The sequence below is a fragment of the Musa acuminata genome, chromosome BXJ2-5 (assembly GCF_036884655.1).
Source record: "Musa acuminata AAA Group cultivar baxijiao chromosome BXJ2-5, Cavendish_Baxijiao_AAA, whole genome shotgun sequence".
NCBI lineage: Eukaryota > Viridiplantae > Streptophyta > Magnoliopsida > Zingiberales > Musaceae > Musa > Musa acuminata.
Genome location: NC_088342.1, coordinates 15707959 through 15726980, shown reverse-complemented (window position 1 = coordinate 15726980; position 19022 = coordinate 15707959). Strand labels below are relative to the sequence as shown.

Sequence of the window (19022 nt, the reverse complement as noted above, 5' to 3'; positions counted from 1 at the left end):
ATTTTCATCATAAACTGCAAACTGCCATTGTAGATTTACTTTAACGTCATCTCGCTTAATCTTAAGTTAAAGTAATCTTAGAATCGGCTTTTACATCGAAATCCTTTTTTTATCAAACGAACGCAGCTTTCGGTTTTAATCGCTGAAAAATTTTCGCTGCACTAATTCACCCCCCCCCCCCCTTCTAGTGCTCTTGATCCTAACACATATCATACAAGATATTCAAGCATTCATAATACATCAATTTAGCAACAAATCATAGCATTTTAAATTATTATGGTATCTAAATGTCAAATTACATTGTATCCTATCATGCATGATCATAACTTCTCATTTATATTTCACGCATATTTTTATTTCATCGCATTCATTTCATCTCATCAAGAAAAATTAATTGGGTGATGAATACAAAGAAATTGCATAAAAATTATATCATGAAAGATAAGATCATGTGAATACCAAGAGTCATGATTTCTTTTGAAAAACCTCCTCTTAAATAATAAAAAAAAATCTTAGGAGATCAAATAATAAAAGGTATTCAAAAGAAATTTGAAGTCATGAATTTCGAAAAAGATATTATCTTTAGTAAATCGTAAAAGAAACTTAGGAGAAAAAGATTTCAATTCATGCATATAAAATCTTGATTTAAGTATAAGAAATCTCAAGTTATAAATCTAAAAAAATCAAGATAAAACTCATTCATATTCAAATCATCAAATCAAAATCATTTTCAAGAGATTCATAAAAAAATAGATAGATTCATCAATCTCTCCTTTTTAGAAAAATCGATAAAGTAGGAAAAAATAAATTTTTCAAGAAGAAACTTTTCCTCTTTCTAGTTGTTTCAATTCATGTGATTTATTTTATTTATGCCAAATAAATAAATACATCAACGTTTAAAATCGAAAGTGCAAGATTTATTACATCAAAGATCAATAAGGCATAAATCATAAAAATCATCATGCATCATTTTTAAATCTCATGCATAGTATAAAATCACCAAGCATCGTATAAAAAATTTTAATATTTTCATTACATAATTACATCATTATGCATCATCAAAAATTATTTCATTAAACATAAAGCATTTTCAATCAAGTTCATTTTGTTTGTTGCAGTCGTGCATTTTTCTTTTTAGGTGAATATAACTTTTCATTACGGTAAAAATCAATAATCCATAAATCGTAAGAATCATCATGCATAATTTCGAAAGATAAACTCATTAAGCACTATCATTATGCATCATTACATTATTTCATCAAGCATGATTTCATAATTTTTATATTTTTATTTATTAAACATGTAATTTTTATTATCATTTTCAAAATTACTAGCATGATCATAATTTTTTTTATATTTTCATTTTTAAATATGTAACTTTTAAGAAAAATAATTATTCTAAACTAAATTAAAATTAACTCATGAAAAGTATTATGTAATTTCAAAATAAATTAAAGGAGTTTCATTTGAGTTGTTTACCTTATTGACAAAAGTCGTTAAGGCGTAGTTTGTCACCTCGTCTTCATCAGTTTGCTCCTCGTCTTCGGATGCACTTGTTTCATCCCATTTTGTATTCTTCTTAAGTTTGTTTTTATTTTTTGATTGTTGTTTCATAAACTTTTTAAATTTCATAAGGAGTTCAAGCTCACCATCACTTGAGCTTATGCTCAAGTGGTTTTCAATTGTTCTAAGTTCAAAATCCTTCTTGTTCTTTGGAAGGTTATTCTTGAGTTCTTCATGTGCATTGCACGTTATTTCATAGGTCATCAAAGATCCTATTAGTTCTTCGAGAGGGAAATAGTTTATGTTTTTTTATTCTTGCATAGCGGTTACTTTTGAATCCCAAGTTTTAGAAAGTGAGCGCAAAACTTTATTCACAAGTTCAAGATTCGAAAAACTTTTACCAAGAGCTTTTAAATCATTGACCACATCCGTAAAATGGGTGTATATGTCTCTAATGGTTTCGCTTGGTTTCATATGAAACGGTTCAAAATCGTGCATTAAAAAATTAACTTTAGAATCCTTAACATTACTTGTGCCTTCGTGTGTGATTTCAAAAGTGTGTCATATATCGAATGTCGTTTCGCATGTAGAAACTCGATTAAATTCCTTTTTGTCTAAGGCACAAAATTAGGCATTCATAGCCTTTACATTTAGAGTAAAAGCCTTCTTCTCCAAATCATTCCAATGGTTCATTAGAAGAGAAGAACTTTGAAAACCGAATTCGACTATATGCCATAAATCAAGATTCAATGAAAATAAGAAAACTCTCATTCGAGTTTTCTTAGTCCATCCCATTGAACAAGGGAGGACAAATGAGAGAGTGACACTCTTGAAAGCCGAAAATAGCTATTTCTCGTTGGGTGTTCAACCAAATGCGAAAACGAGGCTCTGATACCAATTGTTAGGAAAGGGGTCAGCACTAAGAGGGGGGGTGAATTAGTGTAGCGGTAAAAATTACGTCGGTTCAAAACTTCATTGCGATTAAATCCATTTCCGATGAAAACCATCTCATAAATATCTTAACTTGAAATAAGTTCGTAAATGTATTAAAAGCAATAAGCTATTAAAGAGGTTTGTAGTAAAGATAAATTGCTCAAAGTAAAATACAAACTAGAATTTAAAGTGGTTCGGTCATCGTGATCTACATCCACTTCGCTAATTCCTCTTCTGTCGAGGTCACCGGCATCCACTATCGATCTTCCTTTAATAGGCGAAGACCAACCTCCTTCTTACACCCATCTTCTTATTTTCACAGATTTAGGAGTCAACCTTTGTAAGCACACACTCATCCTAAACGGAATTTTAAACTTAGACTATAGGAGGGGATTTCTCTGGTGATTGCAACAACTTTTTCTCACTTTTAAATACTCTGTGCTTGTGTATGTTAACCAAGGATGAGAGGGGTATTTATAGGCCTCAAGTTGATTCAAACATAGAGCATAAAAATATCTCATCCTAGGTTTCTTGGGTTCGGGCGGTACCACCACTTGTGATGGGTGGTACCACCGCTAGTGTTAATCTGACACTAACACTGCACTGGGCGGTACCACCTCCTAGCACTGGGCCACTAGGTGGTACTATCGCCTGGCACCTTGCCAGGGGTGGTACCACCGCCCAGACTGGCAGTACCACCGCCTGACATAGTCTCGAAGATTGTGCCACGACGGTCCCATCTCTTGGGTCATTGTTTGGGTCTTTCATTGGGCCCAACACAGTCCTTACATGAGCCCAACTGGCCCCTAATTTGGTTGGCCCAAATCCAATCCCAATTACGTGCTAACTATGAATTCTAAGACATTTCCTAAGCTAAACAAGTCTATAAGTCTAGTTTCTTCCGGCAAGCTTCCGGCGAACTTCCAATGATCTCTCGGCAATGTTCCAGCAGACTCCCCGCAAGCTCCTGGACTTCACGACGATCTTCTTGGCGAGTTCCGACGAGCTTCTCTGGCAAGCTCCGAGACTTCTCGGCTGGTTCCTGCAGAACTTCCGATGAACTCTTAAACTCCTAACGAAATCGTGTTCTTGAATCCGGGACTTCATTTTGCTTTATACCTTGCTATCGTAGTTAATCCTACACATGTAAAAACACACTTTGATCTAGACAATTATTACTAAGCTTGAATCATGTTGTCCGGCATGTCATTGGTTCATCGAAGCTTCATCCAATTCTTCGGCGCATCGTTCTCTCTTGCGGCCTATTGCACAATCGGTCAGTTGACTTCGCAACTCCAATATCCTTGGCGCAATATCCGCTCTTCTTGGCCCGAAGCCTTTTGTCGATATGTCGACCGATCCTCCGGCCCGACGTCCAATTTTCTAACATGTTTTCCTCTGGCCCAACATGATTTTTCCTACTTTAATTGTCTCTCCCTGATCGAAGCATCCTACGTCACTCAAAATGTAGATTAAATCATAAACACTTATCAATTGGTTTCATTATCAGAATATGAGATTCAACAATATCAATATAATAGCACTTATATAATTATAATATCTAAATATGACCATATATTTGTATTTATTTGTTGATTTTATTTATTTATACTTTTCAAGCCATATGTCATGTAACAAGCATTTTGTTAATTTAGCAATAAGAACAATTCATGATTCAAGTATTGTTAGAGGTTTTCAAAAAAAAAAAAACCCTTTAGTATGATGAAAATAAATAATAAATAATAAATAATAAAAACACAAGAATCTATCAGAACCAATTACAAAATCATATAAGATTTGTTAGGATCGGAGTGGCACTAAGAGGGGGGGGGGGGGGGTGAATTAGTGCAGCGGATTAAAACTTGTAAGTTTAAAAACGAATTCGTAAATACGAGGAGATTTCGTTTCGATAGTAACTTGAGTAGATGAAAACCGAAAGCTAGCAGTAGTGTAAATAACAATTTCAGGAAAGTAAGAACTCACACATTCAAGGAACACACCAATTTAAAGTGGTTCGGCCAAAATGACCTACATCTACTTGCGAAGCTTTCTTCGAAGAGGCTCGCAACTTCCACTATCAAATCACTTTGAAGGGGAAGGACAAATACCCCTCTTACAACCTTTTACGAGTGGTTCACACTCTTACAAATTTTTAACGGGAAAGGAGGTGAACACTCAAGCAATTGAAAACAAGACTTGCTAAAGACTTTGCTAAGGCTTTTATCTTAATCTATTGCTTCTCAAAAGTTATAATCTCAACTGAGAATTGAGGGGTATTTATAGGCCCCAAGAGGATTCAAATTTAAGCTCCAAATTTGAATTCTCTTGGATTCCCGAAGTTGGCGGTGCCACCACTTGTCGGTGGCGGTGCCATCGCCCAGTCCAACGGTGCCATCGCCGGACCTCTCGGGTGCTAGGCGGTGCCACCGCCCAGTCTGGCGGTACCACCGCTCGATCCTTGGGTTCTGGGCGGTGCCACCGCCTAGTCCGGCGGTTCCACCGCCCGGTCCTAGGGTCACTAGATGGGCTTCAAATCTGGCCTAAACTAGGTAATATCGGGCCCAATTGACCCCTAACCAGGATATAGGATTATCCCTTAATCCTAACCCTAATTACATGCAAACTATGCAACTGAAAACATAGTCCTAAGCAAGTTTTCAACCGGCAAACGTCGAGCTTTCCAGCGATCTTCCGGCGATCTTCCGGCAGACTTCCGATACACCCTCGGATTTCTTCCGGCGGACTCCCAGCAGGCTCCCGATCTTGTGGCGAGTTCAGTGAGTAGCCGAGCCTTCTCGGTGATCTCCGCAAACCTCCGACGATCTCTTCGGCGGACTTCCGAAAACTCCGACAAGTCCCCGATTTCTTCTCGGTTGGTTCCGGCAGCATCTCCGACAAATCTTCGGATTCTCGAACACCCATCGAACTTGACTCCGGTAGACTTGCTTTATGTCTTCAAGCTATCATAGTTAATCCTGCACATGTAAGACAAAAGTTCGATCTAGACAATTACTCTTAAGCAATTAATCAAGTTGTCCGGCATGTCATTGGTCCCTCGACGCTTCGTCCGATTCTTCAGCGCATCGTCCTCTCTTGCGGCCTATTGCCCAATCGGCCAGTTAACTTCGCAACTCCGATATCCTTGGCGCAATACCCGCTCTTCTTAGCCCGATGCCCGAATCCATGGCCCGAAGCCTTCTATCGATACGTCAACCGATCCATCGGCCCGACGTCAAATCTTCTGACATGTTCCTCCAGCACAATATGATTTTCCTGCTTTAATTATCTCATCCTGAACGAAGCATCCTACGTCACTCAAAATGCAGATTAAATCATAAATACATATCAAGTGGTTTCATCATCAAAATACGAGATTAATAAGATTAATTTAAAGACTCACTATATCTATTTTAGGATCTTTGCATTCAGTCTATCGTTGAACAATCTAACCGATATACCCGAAACCGTCTATCGTTGAACAATCTAACCGACATACCCGAAACCGAGACATTGACTCTTGTCTTCAATTTTAGACGATCTAAATTTTGAAACATTCATTGGAGAAGAGTAGTAATAGTTTGATCTCGTAGTAAAGGATTATTTTGTTTAAAAGAAAGAAATATACGATACATATTTAAAAAATACACCCTAATTCCTTTTTTTTTTAATAAAATGAGTCTTTCCATGAACATAAATCTGCCTGAGACTAAAATTATATTTTATTTAAGTTGTAATAAATCTCAAAAAAATGATACTTTAAAAGAAGTTGTGAGGGGTCGTTTAAAATCATTTAAAAAACAAATGGTTATTTGATTATGTTTAAATGATTTAGACAACTTAGACGCAAAGAAACGTTAATTTGAAAATAATTAACCAAATTGAGTTATAGGTTTAGTCAATAATTAATCTGAAAACTATGACCATACTGGTTTCTGGCTTCGAGTCCAACTTAGAGATCTAAGAAACACAGACTCATCGAGCAACTTAACCATCATCAGATAAGTAGTATCTGACAATAAAACAAAAGAATGTCGACAGATATATTGAAAAGACTCGAAGTTCTTATTCAAACTATATATACTCTATATAATTCTTTTTTATATGTACAAATACCCACATTGGGAGACGTTCATGTACAGCATATATATACTCAGTTCTGTGATCTTAATCAGCTACCAAAACCGATCTCTATTGACACTGAGATACCCAGCCATCACTTTCCCCCCAGTATTCCTCATGCCATCGATGAGATAGCACCATGTTGAGCCCAAAGCTCCGACAAAGAAATCTGCTTCGGTCGCCATTACAAAGTTCACAAGGGGATAGTTTGTACTGGTCTCTCTCCCAAGACTTGCCTCGTATGTGGCCATCGTCATGCTCCCCTCCTGGCGCGTAACATTCGTATAGTAGAAGGTCCAACTAGGATATTGCCTCGTTTTGTCTATGACTTCCTGCATGTAGGATTATACTGTCTCAGTGGAGTGGAAATGTACCAATGGAATCGAGTGTCACAAGCATCCAAGGACATGCCTGCATTTCTGTGGAGAGCCATATGCTGTTCAGGTCCGGAAAATGCTTACGAATGCGGTCAGCTAGCTGCATGTAGTGTTCAAATCCGACAACCTTCATCTCACAAGCTTTGTCTCCCATCCTGACATGCATGCTTAGAAGTGGCCTCGGAATCCAGGGGTTATGAATGGACCATACAAGCCGCTCCATACCTGCTTCGGATTTGTTGATAGCTACCTGGGAACAAATAACATCTTAAATAACTTTATAACTTAAACTCTATCAAGATCGTGCAATTCATAAAGAGAAAATATTTATTATGATATCCACATGTTCCTGATGAAGCATGATGAGTTTCTTTTATTAGCAATCCATAGAGTGGCATTATTAACCAAACAGAAACCTAATTTTATCACTTCAGAGAAATCTCATCTTTAGATGTACAGCAGCATAATGTCATACACAAGTTAGCAGTAGGTGAATCAAAAAATCCAACCATAACAACTGACTGAACAATCTTAAGTTAAATTGTTTGAAGCTACATGCCTTTGGTGTGCCAAAATCTTGTCAAAGGTGATGGTATTGACGTCCATTACTTTTTATATTTCTCTCAAAAAATTCAACCATCACAACTAAATGAAAAAGTTTATGGTAAATCATTTGGACCGAATGTTGAAACGAAATTTTGTCAAAGCAAATGAAACACACTGAAATGCATTAACATCTACATCATGAAAGAGCTCGATCTGGACTTATTTTGCACATGACAAGTGTGTACAAGGCTACAACTAGCAGGCATGTCTGTATCCTCTTTAAAAGAACAGTTTCACACTCTAATAGGCTTGATATTTTGAGGTGGAATATTGGCATGCATAGATGAATTCTGAATGTTACGCAATACACAGCGTGTAGATTTAGAATGATAGAATCATATGCTTGGAATGTGCAATATTGTTGTAAATGGTTTTACATACGGCCCAATATGCTACAAAACAATTGGTAATGGTCTGCCAGCTGATCCATTTCGGACAGTATGTGGTTAGGGATGGGCATACCAGTTGGTACATCTCTTGTACTGACCGATACGGTCAAAACACCTCGACCGAACTGACCGATACAAGTCGATAACAGTCAGATTTTGATTGTACCAATATCCCCCGGTCAAACCAGGTTCCAATGGTCAAATTGACTGTTTGGCCCGGTTTTGGCCCTTTAAATCCTCCTCCCTCCCCCTCTTTCACTCACTCTCACTCTCATTCTTACTCTTTCTCACACTCTCACTTCGTTAATCTTCCTAATCAGCAGTAAGGATAATCAACCTCTACATATGAATAAAAGAGGGATTAAAACTTGGGATCCAATGGAATTTCTCTCTAATTGAAGGTATTTAACTTCTTATGTTAGAGTCCCCTCTGGCGTGGAGTTACAAATAGTCACTACATACGTTTCCCAACTTTCTGGTAAAGAGCTGAGAAGTAACAATCCCTGCATCTCATCATCTATATTCATTTTCATAGCAACCAACTTGTTTGCAAGACTCTGAAATAGGCTTATGTGCTCAACAATATTACCACCATCTTTATACTTCAAATTTACAAGCCTTCTGAGGAGAGAAATTCTATTTCCCACTGTCTTTTTCGCAAAGAGATTTTATAACCTTTGCCAAACAACATCAGCTCTGATTTCATCTGAAATATGCTCATGCAAGTTTATATTCATCCATCTTCTAATATAGGCAATAGCTTTTCTATGTTGAACTTCCCATTCTTCATCGTCCATAATAGAAGGTTTATCTTTAACCTTGATAGGCTTATACAAATCTTTGCAATAGAGCAAATCTTCCATCAGACGTCTCCAAGTGGAATAATTTGATGAGTTCAATTTAATCATACCATCTGACTACTCCATTTCAATCACACAAGAAAACTAGCACCAAACAACCTGATGCTCTGATACCACTTGTTGGGAAGAAACCTGTTAATGCGGAATAATCTTTTCCCTCTTTGTGTATCAAAATGGGTTCCTCATCAAAATACCAACTTGATATCAAAATGCTAATATCAATAAGCACAGCATAAACAATAGAGCAATAAATCAATCACACAGTGAGACCAAATCTTTTTAACGTGGAAAACCTAATGTGGGAAAACCCACGGGACCGTAGTCCACCTCAAACTTCCACTATCAATAATAATGATAACAGGTTTACAGTAGGTCTTCTCTAGAATAACTAGAGGATCAGAATAACATCAAGATCATAGATCTTAGCTCAAGGATAGCATATCTTCGTCACGTAGGATGGATCTCCTCAAAAGAGAATTCTAGGTCTCACATAGTGGATATCGTAGGAAAGTACCTTAGAGAGGGTAAAATGCAGATCAACACCGTTAGGATTGTAGAGTTTGCTGCAAGGATTCTCCACATAAAATTTGGGCCGAAACTGACAACGTTTGGCCACCGATCGTCAAGCAGAAAAACTCAGAAACCTTACTTTCTCTCTCTATTTCTCTCTCCTCTTTTCTCTGCATACCGCCGCACGCTGCACTCTCACTCTAATCTCACCCTAATTTCGTTCTCTCTAATCTCCAATTAGTTGATTTGGGCTTATGGCCCAAATTGTCCAAGCCCACATATGGACTGGACCCAACACATATGAACTTCGGTCCGACGATCAATGATTCGTACGTATTGGTCGGCCTTAAAATCATCTTTGAATGCTTTTCTGGCCTCCTCTCTTGTTGAAATCAGCATATATTTAAGATACGACATTTGTAGACGCTTGTCCATATCGACCTTACGGAGGACAATATAAAGTGGTTCCACACCTTTTATGATTTCTGTTATAGTCTCCCAAAATCTAGAGGAAAGAATTACCTTTTCTATCTTCTTTCCATCACTCAATTTCGAATATCTGGATTCAGACCACTCTTGTGAGCTAGCCATTGCCTTCAAGTCATGCCTTTTTTGCTGTAATTACTTTAATGCAATAAAATTGGTAGCAAACCGAGTAATTCCAAGTCGAAGTATCTCACCGTTTACATACTTTTGCATTAATGCGTTGACCCAATGATGATTATATATAAACTTTGTAATTGATTGTGCTCGAGCTACACATTTCTTGACCGCATCCAACTCACCAATATCCTTCAGCATTAGATCTATGCAATGAGCTACATATGGAGTCCAAAACAAAGTTTTTCTTTTTTTCATCAATTGCAAACCGGCCCTTTTGAAATTCACTCCATTGTCGGTTATTATTTGGACAACATACTGTGGTCCAATCTCCTCTACCATAGTGTCCATCAAGCTCTCAATTTAGTTTGCATCTTAGATCTTTTCAGAAGCATTAACGGACTTATGAAACACCACTCTTCTATTGCAATAAACAAGAAAGTTGATGATACTCATTCTTGTTGGTCCTGTCCAACTGTCACACATCAATGTCACCCCATATTCGTCCCATTGCCTCTTGAAGGATTTGATCCAATCCTTTAGTTCTACCACCTCCTCATCTAAGTACACGCCGTAAATCTCCTTCGGTGTTGGAGGTTGGATCCCCGTGCCAGACTTTTGAATAGAGGAGATCATGCTTTGATAATATAGACCTTGGACTGTGTTGGTTGGAATCCTATGAAAGTTGAACCATTTTGAGATTGCTTTCCCAATATCCCTTTTTTTTTCTTTTGTGTATGCATCGTCAATCCGTGTTTGTTTCGCTGTTTGTGGGGGATAGGCTTGCCGATCAATATCAACAATATCTGGTGCGGACCTCCTCCCAAGACCTCTCATAAAACCACGAAGTTCACCATACCTCATGCTACTAGTTCGGCCTAACTAAGAAGGAGCAGTTGGTTGCCTCATGCTGATTGACATCTGGATTCCACTACCACTACCATGCTCTAATTGTGAGTCAGGTCGTCAATGCCTCATTGCTTCATCGACTGTATACTGATGCTCCAATGATGCACGAATCCCAACTGTGAGATCCGGGTCGACTTCATCGCCGCAACCCTCATACTGATCATAAACTGGTTCCTGTGAAGCCCCATGTTATTCTTCCTCAACTCTTGCCTTCTTTTTTAATGTATCTTCCTTTGCTTGTTTAAGCTTGCTTTGAAATAATTTACGGATCTCCGTTGGAACATTCTTGCATTTTGCAACATCAGGCTACCCACCAGCCAAATGTATTTTCACTCGAGTTATTCCTCCACCTTTGCCAATATAGTCACAATAAATATATTGCCAATGATGACGGTTTCTATCTAGCTTTCGGGCATGAACCCATACATCATCATGTGGCTGTTCCTTTGGTGTCATTATCCTACCAAATTTAAATCAAATAAACTATAAAGTATAAACATATTAAATTGATCAAATATCGATCATAAATCACTAATCATAATATTAAGTAATTTTATTAAAACATAACTAATCATATTTTATTATCATAAATATGTTACATGCATAAAAGAAGTATTAAAATCATTAGATACACTAATTACACTATTAATATAATTAATTTTTCACTAATTACTTCTCTTTCAACACTATAAACATGACGAACACCCTAATAGATATTAAAGATATTGGATTCACATAAAATCGAACAAATTTCGATTAAATCATCATTAAAATGACTAATTACATTATTAAATAACTTTAATAAAACATAATTAAACTTATTTTACCATCATATATATGTTAAACACATAAAAGAAACATTAAATATATAATTTTAATCCAATATGATTCAAATTATGATAAAATTATCATTTATCTACACTAATTATACAATTAATATAGTTAATTTTTCACTAATTATTTCTCTTTCATCACTATAAACATGACAAATACCTTAATAGGTATTAAAGACATTAAATTGATATAAAATCAAATAAATTTCGATTAAATCATCATTAAAATGACTAATCGCAGCATTAAATAACTTTAATAAAACTTAATTAAACTTATTTTACTATCATAAATATTATTCAAAATAATATTTACTATGCATGAAAAACACTAATCATAATCTTAAATATCTTAATTACTCTCTAATTAAAGAAAACGAATACATACCTCTTGATTAGAAAGTTCTTCCTCTTAATCTTCCCAAATTAACTTCGATTGAATTCATAAATCGTTGTTTTATAGAGTTTAAGAGAGAAAAAAAAAAGTTTGAGAGAGAGTTTAAGAGAGTATAATGAAATAGGGGAGAGAAGATTGGTTTAAATAGGAGGAGAAAGGGCTCCAACGGTCAAACTGCTATAGTGCGGTAACGGTCGATTTCGACCGTTACCGAGTGGTACCGGGCGGTAACGGTCGAAATTTTGACCGTTACCGCCCGATATTACCCCATATCGTCCGATACGGGTTTTTTTTGGGCATACCGCCCGATAGCGGGCGGTCCGCGTACCGGTTGCCTGTCGGACCAGTACAATTCGGTATGGTAGACCTTGGTTTGCAATTCCTATTACTATTAGTCCGATATGACACTTTGAATATTTTGCTAATGATTTTTGTAATTCTTCTTAGTTGAAGTCTGTTGTGACTGCTTTATCAACTTATGTTATGTCATATTGCTTTACTTGTCTTATTGTGTTTTTTTAACTTCAAAAATCTTGTTCTATATGGTGAAACATCCTTTTTATTTGTCTTTTGAGATTATTTTCAATGTATGCTTATGTGTATCCTAAGTCATATAATGCTAATTCTTTTCCATTTTTTGAGCTCCCCTTGACAGTTCTTCCACCATCTTTTGACTACTACTTCCTTTAAGTTTGGGTTTCCATCTTCTGATTCACTGGATGCTTTAAATTCTATTTGTGTAAAGTCTAGTTTTTTGTTTTTAATCTAATTTTTCGTTTTTAGTTAGTCTTGATGTGTCTAGAGAGACTTTTAATTTTTCTATATACACAATACCGATAAGTATAATAAGGTCGATCAGCATGAGACGGCGTTTCTTAGTTGTAACCGACTCCTTTGTCAATCAAGGGATATCTTTGTATATTCAGAAATAACAAAATAATGATGTCTTTGTTTTCTTGCAATATACACTAAACTAAAGGACAATATATTCATAAAACAAGGTACCAGTTAAGGATGCAATGGAATCTTATGTGGTCATCATGCAAATTTCAATCTCTAGAAATAGGCAAATTGCCAAAAGTTGCATAGAAAATACTAGCCTCTGGGTCTTCCCTTTTCTTTAAATGAAAATTGGAAAACTAATCACTACAAACACAATTTTACAACATAATTTTGAGCCTTAATGATATTAGATAAGCAAAGGTGAGAAGAGAGATTGGAACCACATAATGATATCACACGCTCCTGCTTGGTAAAGATGTCCACTTCAGAAAACATAAGATCTTGAAATTTATGATGCCATGCTAAAGTATATGAAAATGGCTTTTGGTTGAGGATTCAGATGAGACAAGATAGAAATTAAGTCTATGAATGTTTTAAAACTGTCTAAGAGGCATGAAGAGCAATGAAAAAATCCAATAAGATGAGAAACTGCAAATTAGTCCGTATGTTTACCTCTCAGGAGTAAGGTTTGTTGTTAGATGTCCATGAGATCTGATGAGCGATATTCTTTTTGCATAATTAATTGAATAGGTCTATGTAGTCATCTAAAATAAGAAACTGATCCATTTATTTTAACACAAGCGGGTAAACACATCATATTGCAATTAACCATTAGTTGCTCACTTTTCTAGTACCAAATAAAAGGGGGGAAAAAAACCCAAACCTAGTAGAACACTTGGTTTTATGATCAAGAATTTACATGCTCAGTACTAGACCCTGAACCATCAGTTCGGAATGTTAGTACTGAGTAAAAAATAAAAGAAAAAGAAGGGAAACCAAAAACAAAAAAAATTGAGAACAGATAAAGAAACACCTAAGAGTAGACAAGTGAGCTTACAATTGGCTCCTCTTCCAATTGTTCCCTTTCCAATGAGGGCACAAGAGAGGAACAGGGAAAGATAGGATTTTGCCATTACGGATCACACACACAGAGAGAGAGAGAGAGAGAGGTCACCGTCATCATAGATATTTAGGCCTTCTAAAAGTTTATTTTAATTAGTTGTAGTCAAAACTCGAAACCAGTCTGAATTTTGATGGACATAATATATGAATGGTCTGCAACTGACTTTTACTATCACTACAAGAGGATGATCAATGGCCGGTTTTACCCAACACTTGACAAGAATTTTGATTTCACTGGCAAAACGAACGAAAAATGCTGGCTTGCAGCAAACCCCAACAAATATAATAATGACTAGTGTATGCTTCATGTTCTGCAAGTCAACTGAAACCTCCTATGTTATTAAATTATGTGGAACAGTAAAGTAAAATTCTAGTGCTTGCTGACCTTTGGCCAAGCTGCAGAAAGACTTGTAATGACCATCTTTGCAGCTTGCAATCCAAATGCTTTGTGACGAGCGACATTTAGTAGGTGACACATATATTCACTTTTAAACCTCATCAAGTATCTTATAGCCTGCAAAACAGTTTGGTTGACAAATCATACATGGACTCAGTAATGCAGAAACTAAAGCAACAAAAATAAATCACTAAAGATCATGCAGTATCAGAAAGCTTTATGGCAGATGATATGATTGCCAATTAATGGGGAAAAGAAAATAAAGTCAAGATTAACTAGAGCGAAGACCTGTGCTCGCCACCACCTCCTATCCATCTTTCGGTGGCTTCGAAGTAAACTCCCATCTACGTCTGTTGTTGGTTGCAGAAAACTCCATGGTCTACCCCATGCTCTAAATAACAGTTATTACAAATGTAAGGTGATATAAACAATCTCTAAACTACAAGAGAAATGGGTAAATGATGAGGAATTGTATACCTAGGTACCTTTCCAGCCCATATTTCCTTTGAGGTATAGTTGTCCTTGACTGTTATGATCCGTTTTTGCCAAGCTTCTTGACTCTTCATGAGACTAAAAGCTTGTTTCTGACACTCGGTGGATGTCTCGGCAAAGAAGTAGCAAGACCAGTGAGATCGTGAAGAACCTGTAAAATGGAAACTAGGATCAATGTGTACACCCATTTTGTAGAAAATAGAAAATTTTGTGTAGCTTGGGTAGAGACGAATGAGATCTTCAGATGTATTCTGCTCTAACATGATGCCATAGAGACATCTTTAGATGATTAAACAGAGAACAGAACATAATCATCACTGTGAAGAAATATTACACCTTGGCAGCCACCATGATCTGCTCTGTTGTAGTAGTTTGTGACAAGAATTCGTTTCTCATTTATCGCAATAGCCAGAAGCCCTGACATTCCAGCTAGTTGGGCCCCAATACCAAATCCTGGAAGCCTCTCCCAGTCAGCAAGTAGAAACCGCAGGTTAGGATCATTGCAGTTCTTGGGGTGCTGACGAACCCAAATATCCCTCTGTACTAATCTAGTAAGAGGAAAATTGTCTTCATCTGATCCTACAACCTGGAAATAAACTTTCATCAAATATCAAGTAATAATTCATGAACGATAAATAATTCAGGTGAACAAAACAGATAGCAGATCACATATACCAAGTTTGAATACAGGTATAAAGGCAGTGCTCATAAGTTCCAAAGTAATGTATTCTTGGAAAAGTCTATCTCACAGTATGATGCTTTTCCCAGGTATGTATCAATTTTATACTCGACATTTCAGCAATTTATTTCAAAATTTTTACTGTAAATTATTCTTTTTTATTTCTGTCATCAAATGTGTCTAACAAAATAATAATCTATACACGGTCCACAAAATTATAACCCTACGAACGTACAACAAAAGAATGCATATGTAAAAGTATTTGACGAACTCCTGCATGTACCTCTGTTTCCCATAGAAGAGGAAGGAGATACAGAAGGCGAAACTTATTTGACAAAAAGGAAAATAAGTATGATGAAATTTCAGAGTTCTCATATCAGCTCAGAATCAGTGTGTAGATTAACTTCAACTATATTGTAACAAGCCAGTTTACTCCTGCAAATTCACATACCCAAGGAGGATAAGCATCTCCAAATTTTGCTTCATGATGATAGTGAGTTTTCTCTGGATCTTTTGATGAGGAGGGATGAAGTAACTCCATTCCTAAAAATCCTCTCCACAAAGTCCAAGGAGGATAGCTTCCATTTTCACCATGGCTGTCAAACTGCTTGTACATTTGAGCATTCAGACTGCAGTTTTCAAAATGAGGAGCATCAGGAACATCAGCTCTAGCAAATTGATTCTCATCATCTCCATTCAGCAGAGCCCAAGCATTATACAGCATCATGACTCTCTCTTCATCACTTGGCTCTAGACCCGCCGAATGATCCTCTGAGACCTCTACTTTCTCTGTTATAGAGCTGTACATGCCTGATCTGCTAATACCTGCAATAACAAGAAAAGACTTGATTGTTTCTGGTTCACAATGTAAGACCAACTTGCAAAACTATCTCATCATATCATAAGCAGCACAAATACTCTGCAACAAATTTCCTCGATCTGGAAAATGATTCATGATGTAACTTGAGAAGCAAGTGAAAAAGAGCCACTTAAAACGAAAACAACATGTTATTTCATATTGTTCGCAGTCGATATTGAAAATCAACATTTTCCAAACTATCCAGGAAAAAGGAAAAAAAAAGGAAACTTTTTTGGCTGAAGATGGTGAACTCAGAATCTGCTCAGTCACATCCACCATCCAGAAAACAATTTGTACATCATCATCTAAATCAGCTATGCATTTAATTGTCAAAATTTGGCAATTGAAAACCTCAAACATCAGTCATCAAATTGTCCTTTTAGCTAGAATTCCTTGAAGAAAGTATCTTTAGTTGAAAAGAAATCAAGAACTAGGATTTTCATAAGCATATGCATGAAAACGGACAAGGAAACAAAAATAAATTGAAAAGAATACGCATGATAACTTTCTTTAGTTGGAAGTGCTTTAGTTGTACAGCGTAAAAACAGAAGGGACTAATTTTGAAGCCCAACATTTAGGAATCTGCTTCTGAATAAGAGAAGAATTGATTGAGTAGAAACGATTCACATGAGAAGAATAGAATCAACCAAAAGTACTGAGTGAGAATGCCCTATTGGTTAATATGTTGGATAAATACTGGTACCATAAAATAAAACCACCGAAATCCGTGAAATTGATATGCTTTTTATCCAACAATTGTTACAGTAGTGTCTATGAAAGTAGTCAAGCAAGAATAGTAATAAGGAATAATTTCATTCTTCTGAAAGATTGAACTAACCAGAAGTCGAAAAGCTTGAATTCTGCAAAACGGCTCCGGCGGTCCTTGAATACACCAATCCAACCTCTGTAGACCTGAGTGGAGCAACGGCAACCAGGAAGAGGTAGGTGATGCAGACACCACAGAAGAAACCCAGAACCCATATTTTGCATGGGGTGGAGTTGCCCATCTGCAAAGCCTTCTGAGAGAGAGCTCTCTCAAGACCCTTTTGAGCTGTTGGTTCCATTATCCACCTATCTTCCTTTTACTCTCCCACTATTCAAACTCACTTAAACAGGCGCTTCTCCTACCGTTCCGTTGTTCATCCAAAGCACATGGAACTTCAATATCAACACCAATCTGCTCCCAGACCTAAATGTCAGACCACGAACTGTTTCATTAATTTCCTCTACAACTACAACTACCATTACGAGTCTGAGCAATTGTAGTCTAGTTTTCTGGGCATTGTGTTGTCTCCTACACAACCATTCAGGACAGACAAAAAGGCCCTCACCTGAAGTATCTTCACCTGACTCTCATCAATGAGTGTTAAGCGCCTCCCTTCCAACTGCATTACCACACGATCATTTCTTTCTTTCAGTTCCACGCCACACCGCACACGATAGAAGACGATAAAAGTAAAACCAAGGATGGCCATTTAAATGAAATGTGTCAAAAAGACATCTTATTGCTATGACACATGGCATGTTATCCTATCCTGCTACGCATGCAGAAAAAAATAAAAAAACACAAGAGGAACGGACTTGGGAGATCCACCAAATCAAGGCAGCTGTTTTCAGACATCACGCGCACATATTCCATGGCAAATTTGACACCAAGAGGTTCTTCCGAAGGCATGACACGAGAGGCAAAAGGAAGGCAATAACCTGGTGTGAGACCTGACAGGAGGACCGAGTGAGCAGGGGGTCACAAGATCATCCACAAGCTTCTGCTCCCTGTTTCCTCGGGCAATTCATGTCAGGCGCTGCTGCTGCTACTGCTACTGTAAACCTTGGCCACGGCGCCCTGCACTACTTACCTGTGTGGGAAGCAGACACAGGGAGGAGGAGCAGGAGCAGCAGCGACACGGCTGGAGCAAGGACAACGTACCATCGGCATCCGCTGCAGCACATGAAGCTGGTTTCCTTCCCCGGTGGGTCCCGCTCATCATGTATCTGCAGAATGAGAATAATGTCGACCGCCTGCATTATGAACGATCATGATGATGATCTCGGAAGAGGACGGGGTAAGCGGGCCATGACTGCTGCATCCACAGAAGGTTGGTGGAGGTTCGAGGACCGAAGTGGAGGAGAAGGCAAGCAAAGTGAGGCATCATCACAGGACCATCTGGGGGACCAGAGAAGCTTAGTCACAAAGTTGAGTAGTTTTTCCGTGTTCACCGAAGCTTTATCTCGTTCCTGCCGTAGATAATAATAATAATAACAATTATTATTATTATTTTATTATTGTCATGTACGGTTGTTGATAATAATCTCGTTAATATTAAAAAAAAGCGAGAGACACGAGGGCGGGGAGCAAACCGAGGATGACGGCTGCACAAATGGACGGCGGATGATGAAGAGTAGCTCGATCACCAAAAATATCGCCATCGACTAGAATGGCTGGCAGTGATGTGATTGTGACAGCTGGGAGAATCTGGCTGCGGATTTCAAATTCTTCGCAAGCAAATTGGAAAGCAGGAACATTATTTGGAGCCCGTTGAGTGCTTCTTTTTTCTCTCTCTCTCTCTCTCTCTCTCTCTTCAAATATATTGCATATTGTATGAGTTTTAGGAAATGAAAAATAATTTGTAGGAAATAACTCTTTTCGTCACAAGAGA

The 19022-nt window shown here is 37.4% G+C and overlaps 1 protein-coding gene across 4 annotated transcripts; it reads right to left on the bottom strand.

The window, feature by feature from the left end:
* Nucleotides 1-6477: 6477 nt before the first annotated feature.
* On the bottom strand, nt 6478-18547 carry LOC135612550 (uncharacterized). 4 transcript variants are annotated; one of them, XM_065108967.1, is made up of 10 exons: nt 17947-18547; nt 17697-17750; nt 17204-17554; nt 15958-16331; nt 15164-15413; nt 14813-14978; nt 14624-14726; nt 14324-14452; nt 6963-7182; nt 6478-6883 (listed from the first exon to the last, which is right to left on the bottom strand). In XM_065108967.1, exons 3-10 carry the CDS (start codon nt 17427-17429, stop codon nt 6609-6611), a joined length of 1743 nt encoding a protein of 580 aa, XP_064965039.1. In that variant the 5' UTR covers nt 17430-17554; nt 17697-17750; nt 17947-18547; the 3' UTR covers nt 6478-6608. The 4 variants fall into 4 exon arrangements, with proteins under 4 accessions (XP_064965039.1, XP_064965041.1, XP_064965038.1 ...); XM_065108969.1 differs by having other exon boundaries at nt 17204-17542; XM_065108966.1 differs by having other exon boundaries at nt 18070-18547.
* Nucleotides 18548-19022: the final 475 nt, after the last annotated feature.

Coding starts and splice junctions, on each gene's coding strand:
- LOC135612550 (XM_065108967.1), bottom strand. CDS start 17,429: ATGGAACCAACAGCTCAAAAGGGTCTTGAGAGAGCTCTCTCTCAGAAG. Junction 14,979..15,163: donor AGATCATGGTGGCTGCCAAG/GTGTAATATTTC, acceptor TCCATTTTACAG/GTTCTTCACGATCTCACTGG. Junction 7,183..14,323: donor TTTCTGCAGCTTGGCCAAAG/GTCAGCAAGCAC, acceptor ATTTGTTCCCAG/GTAGCTATCAACAAATCCGA.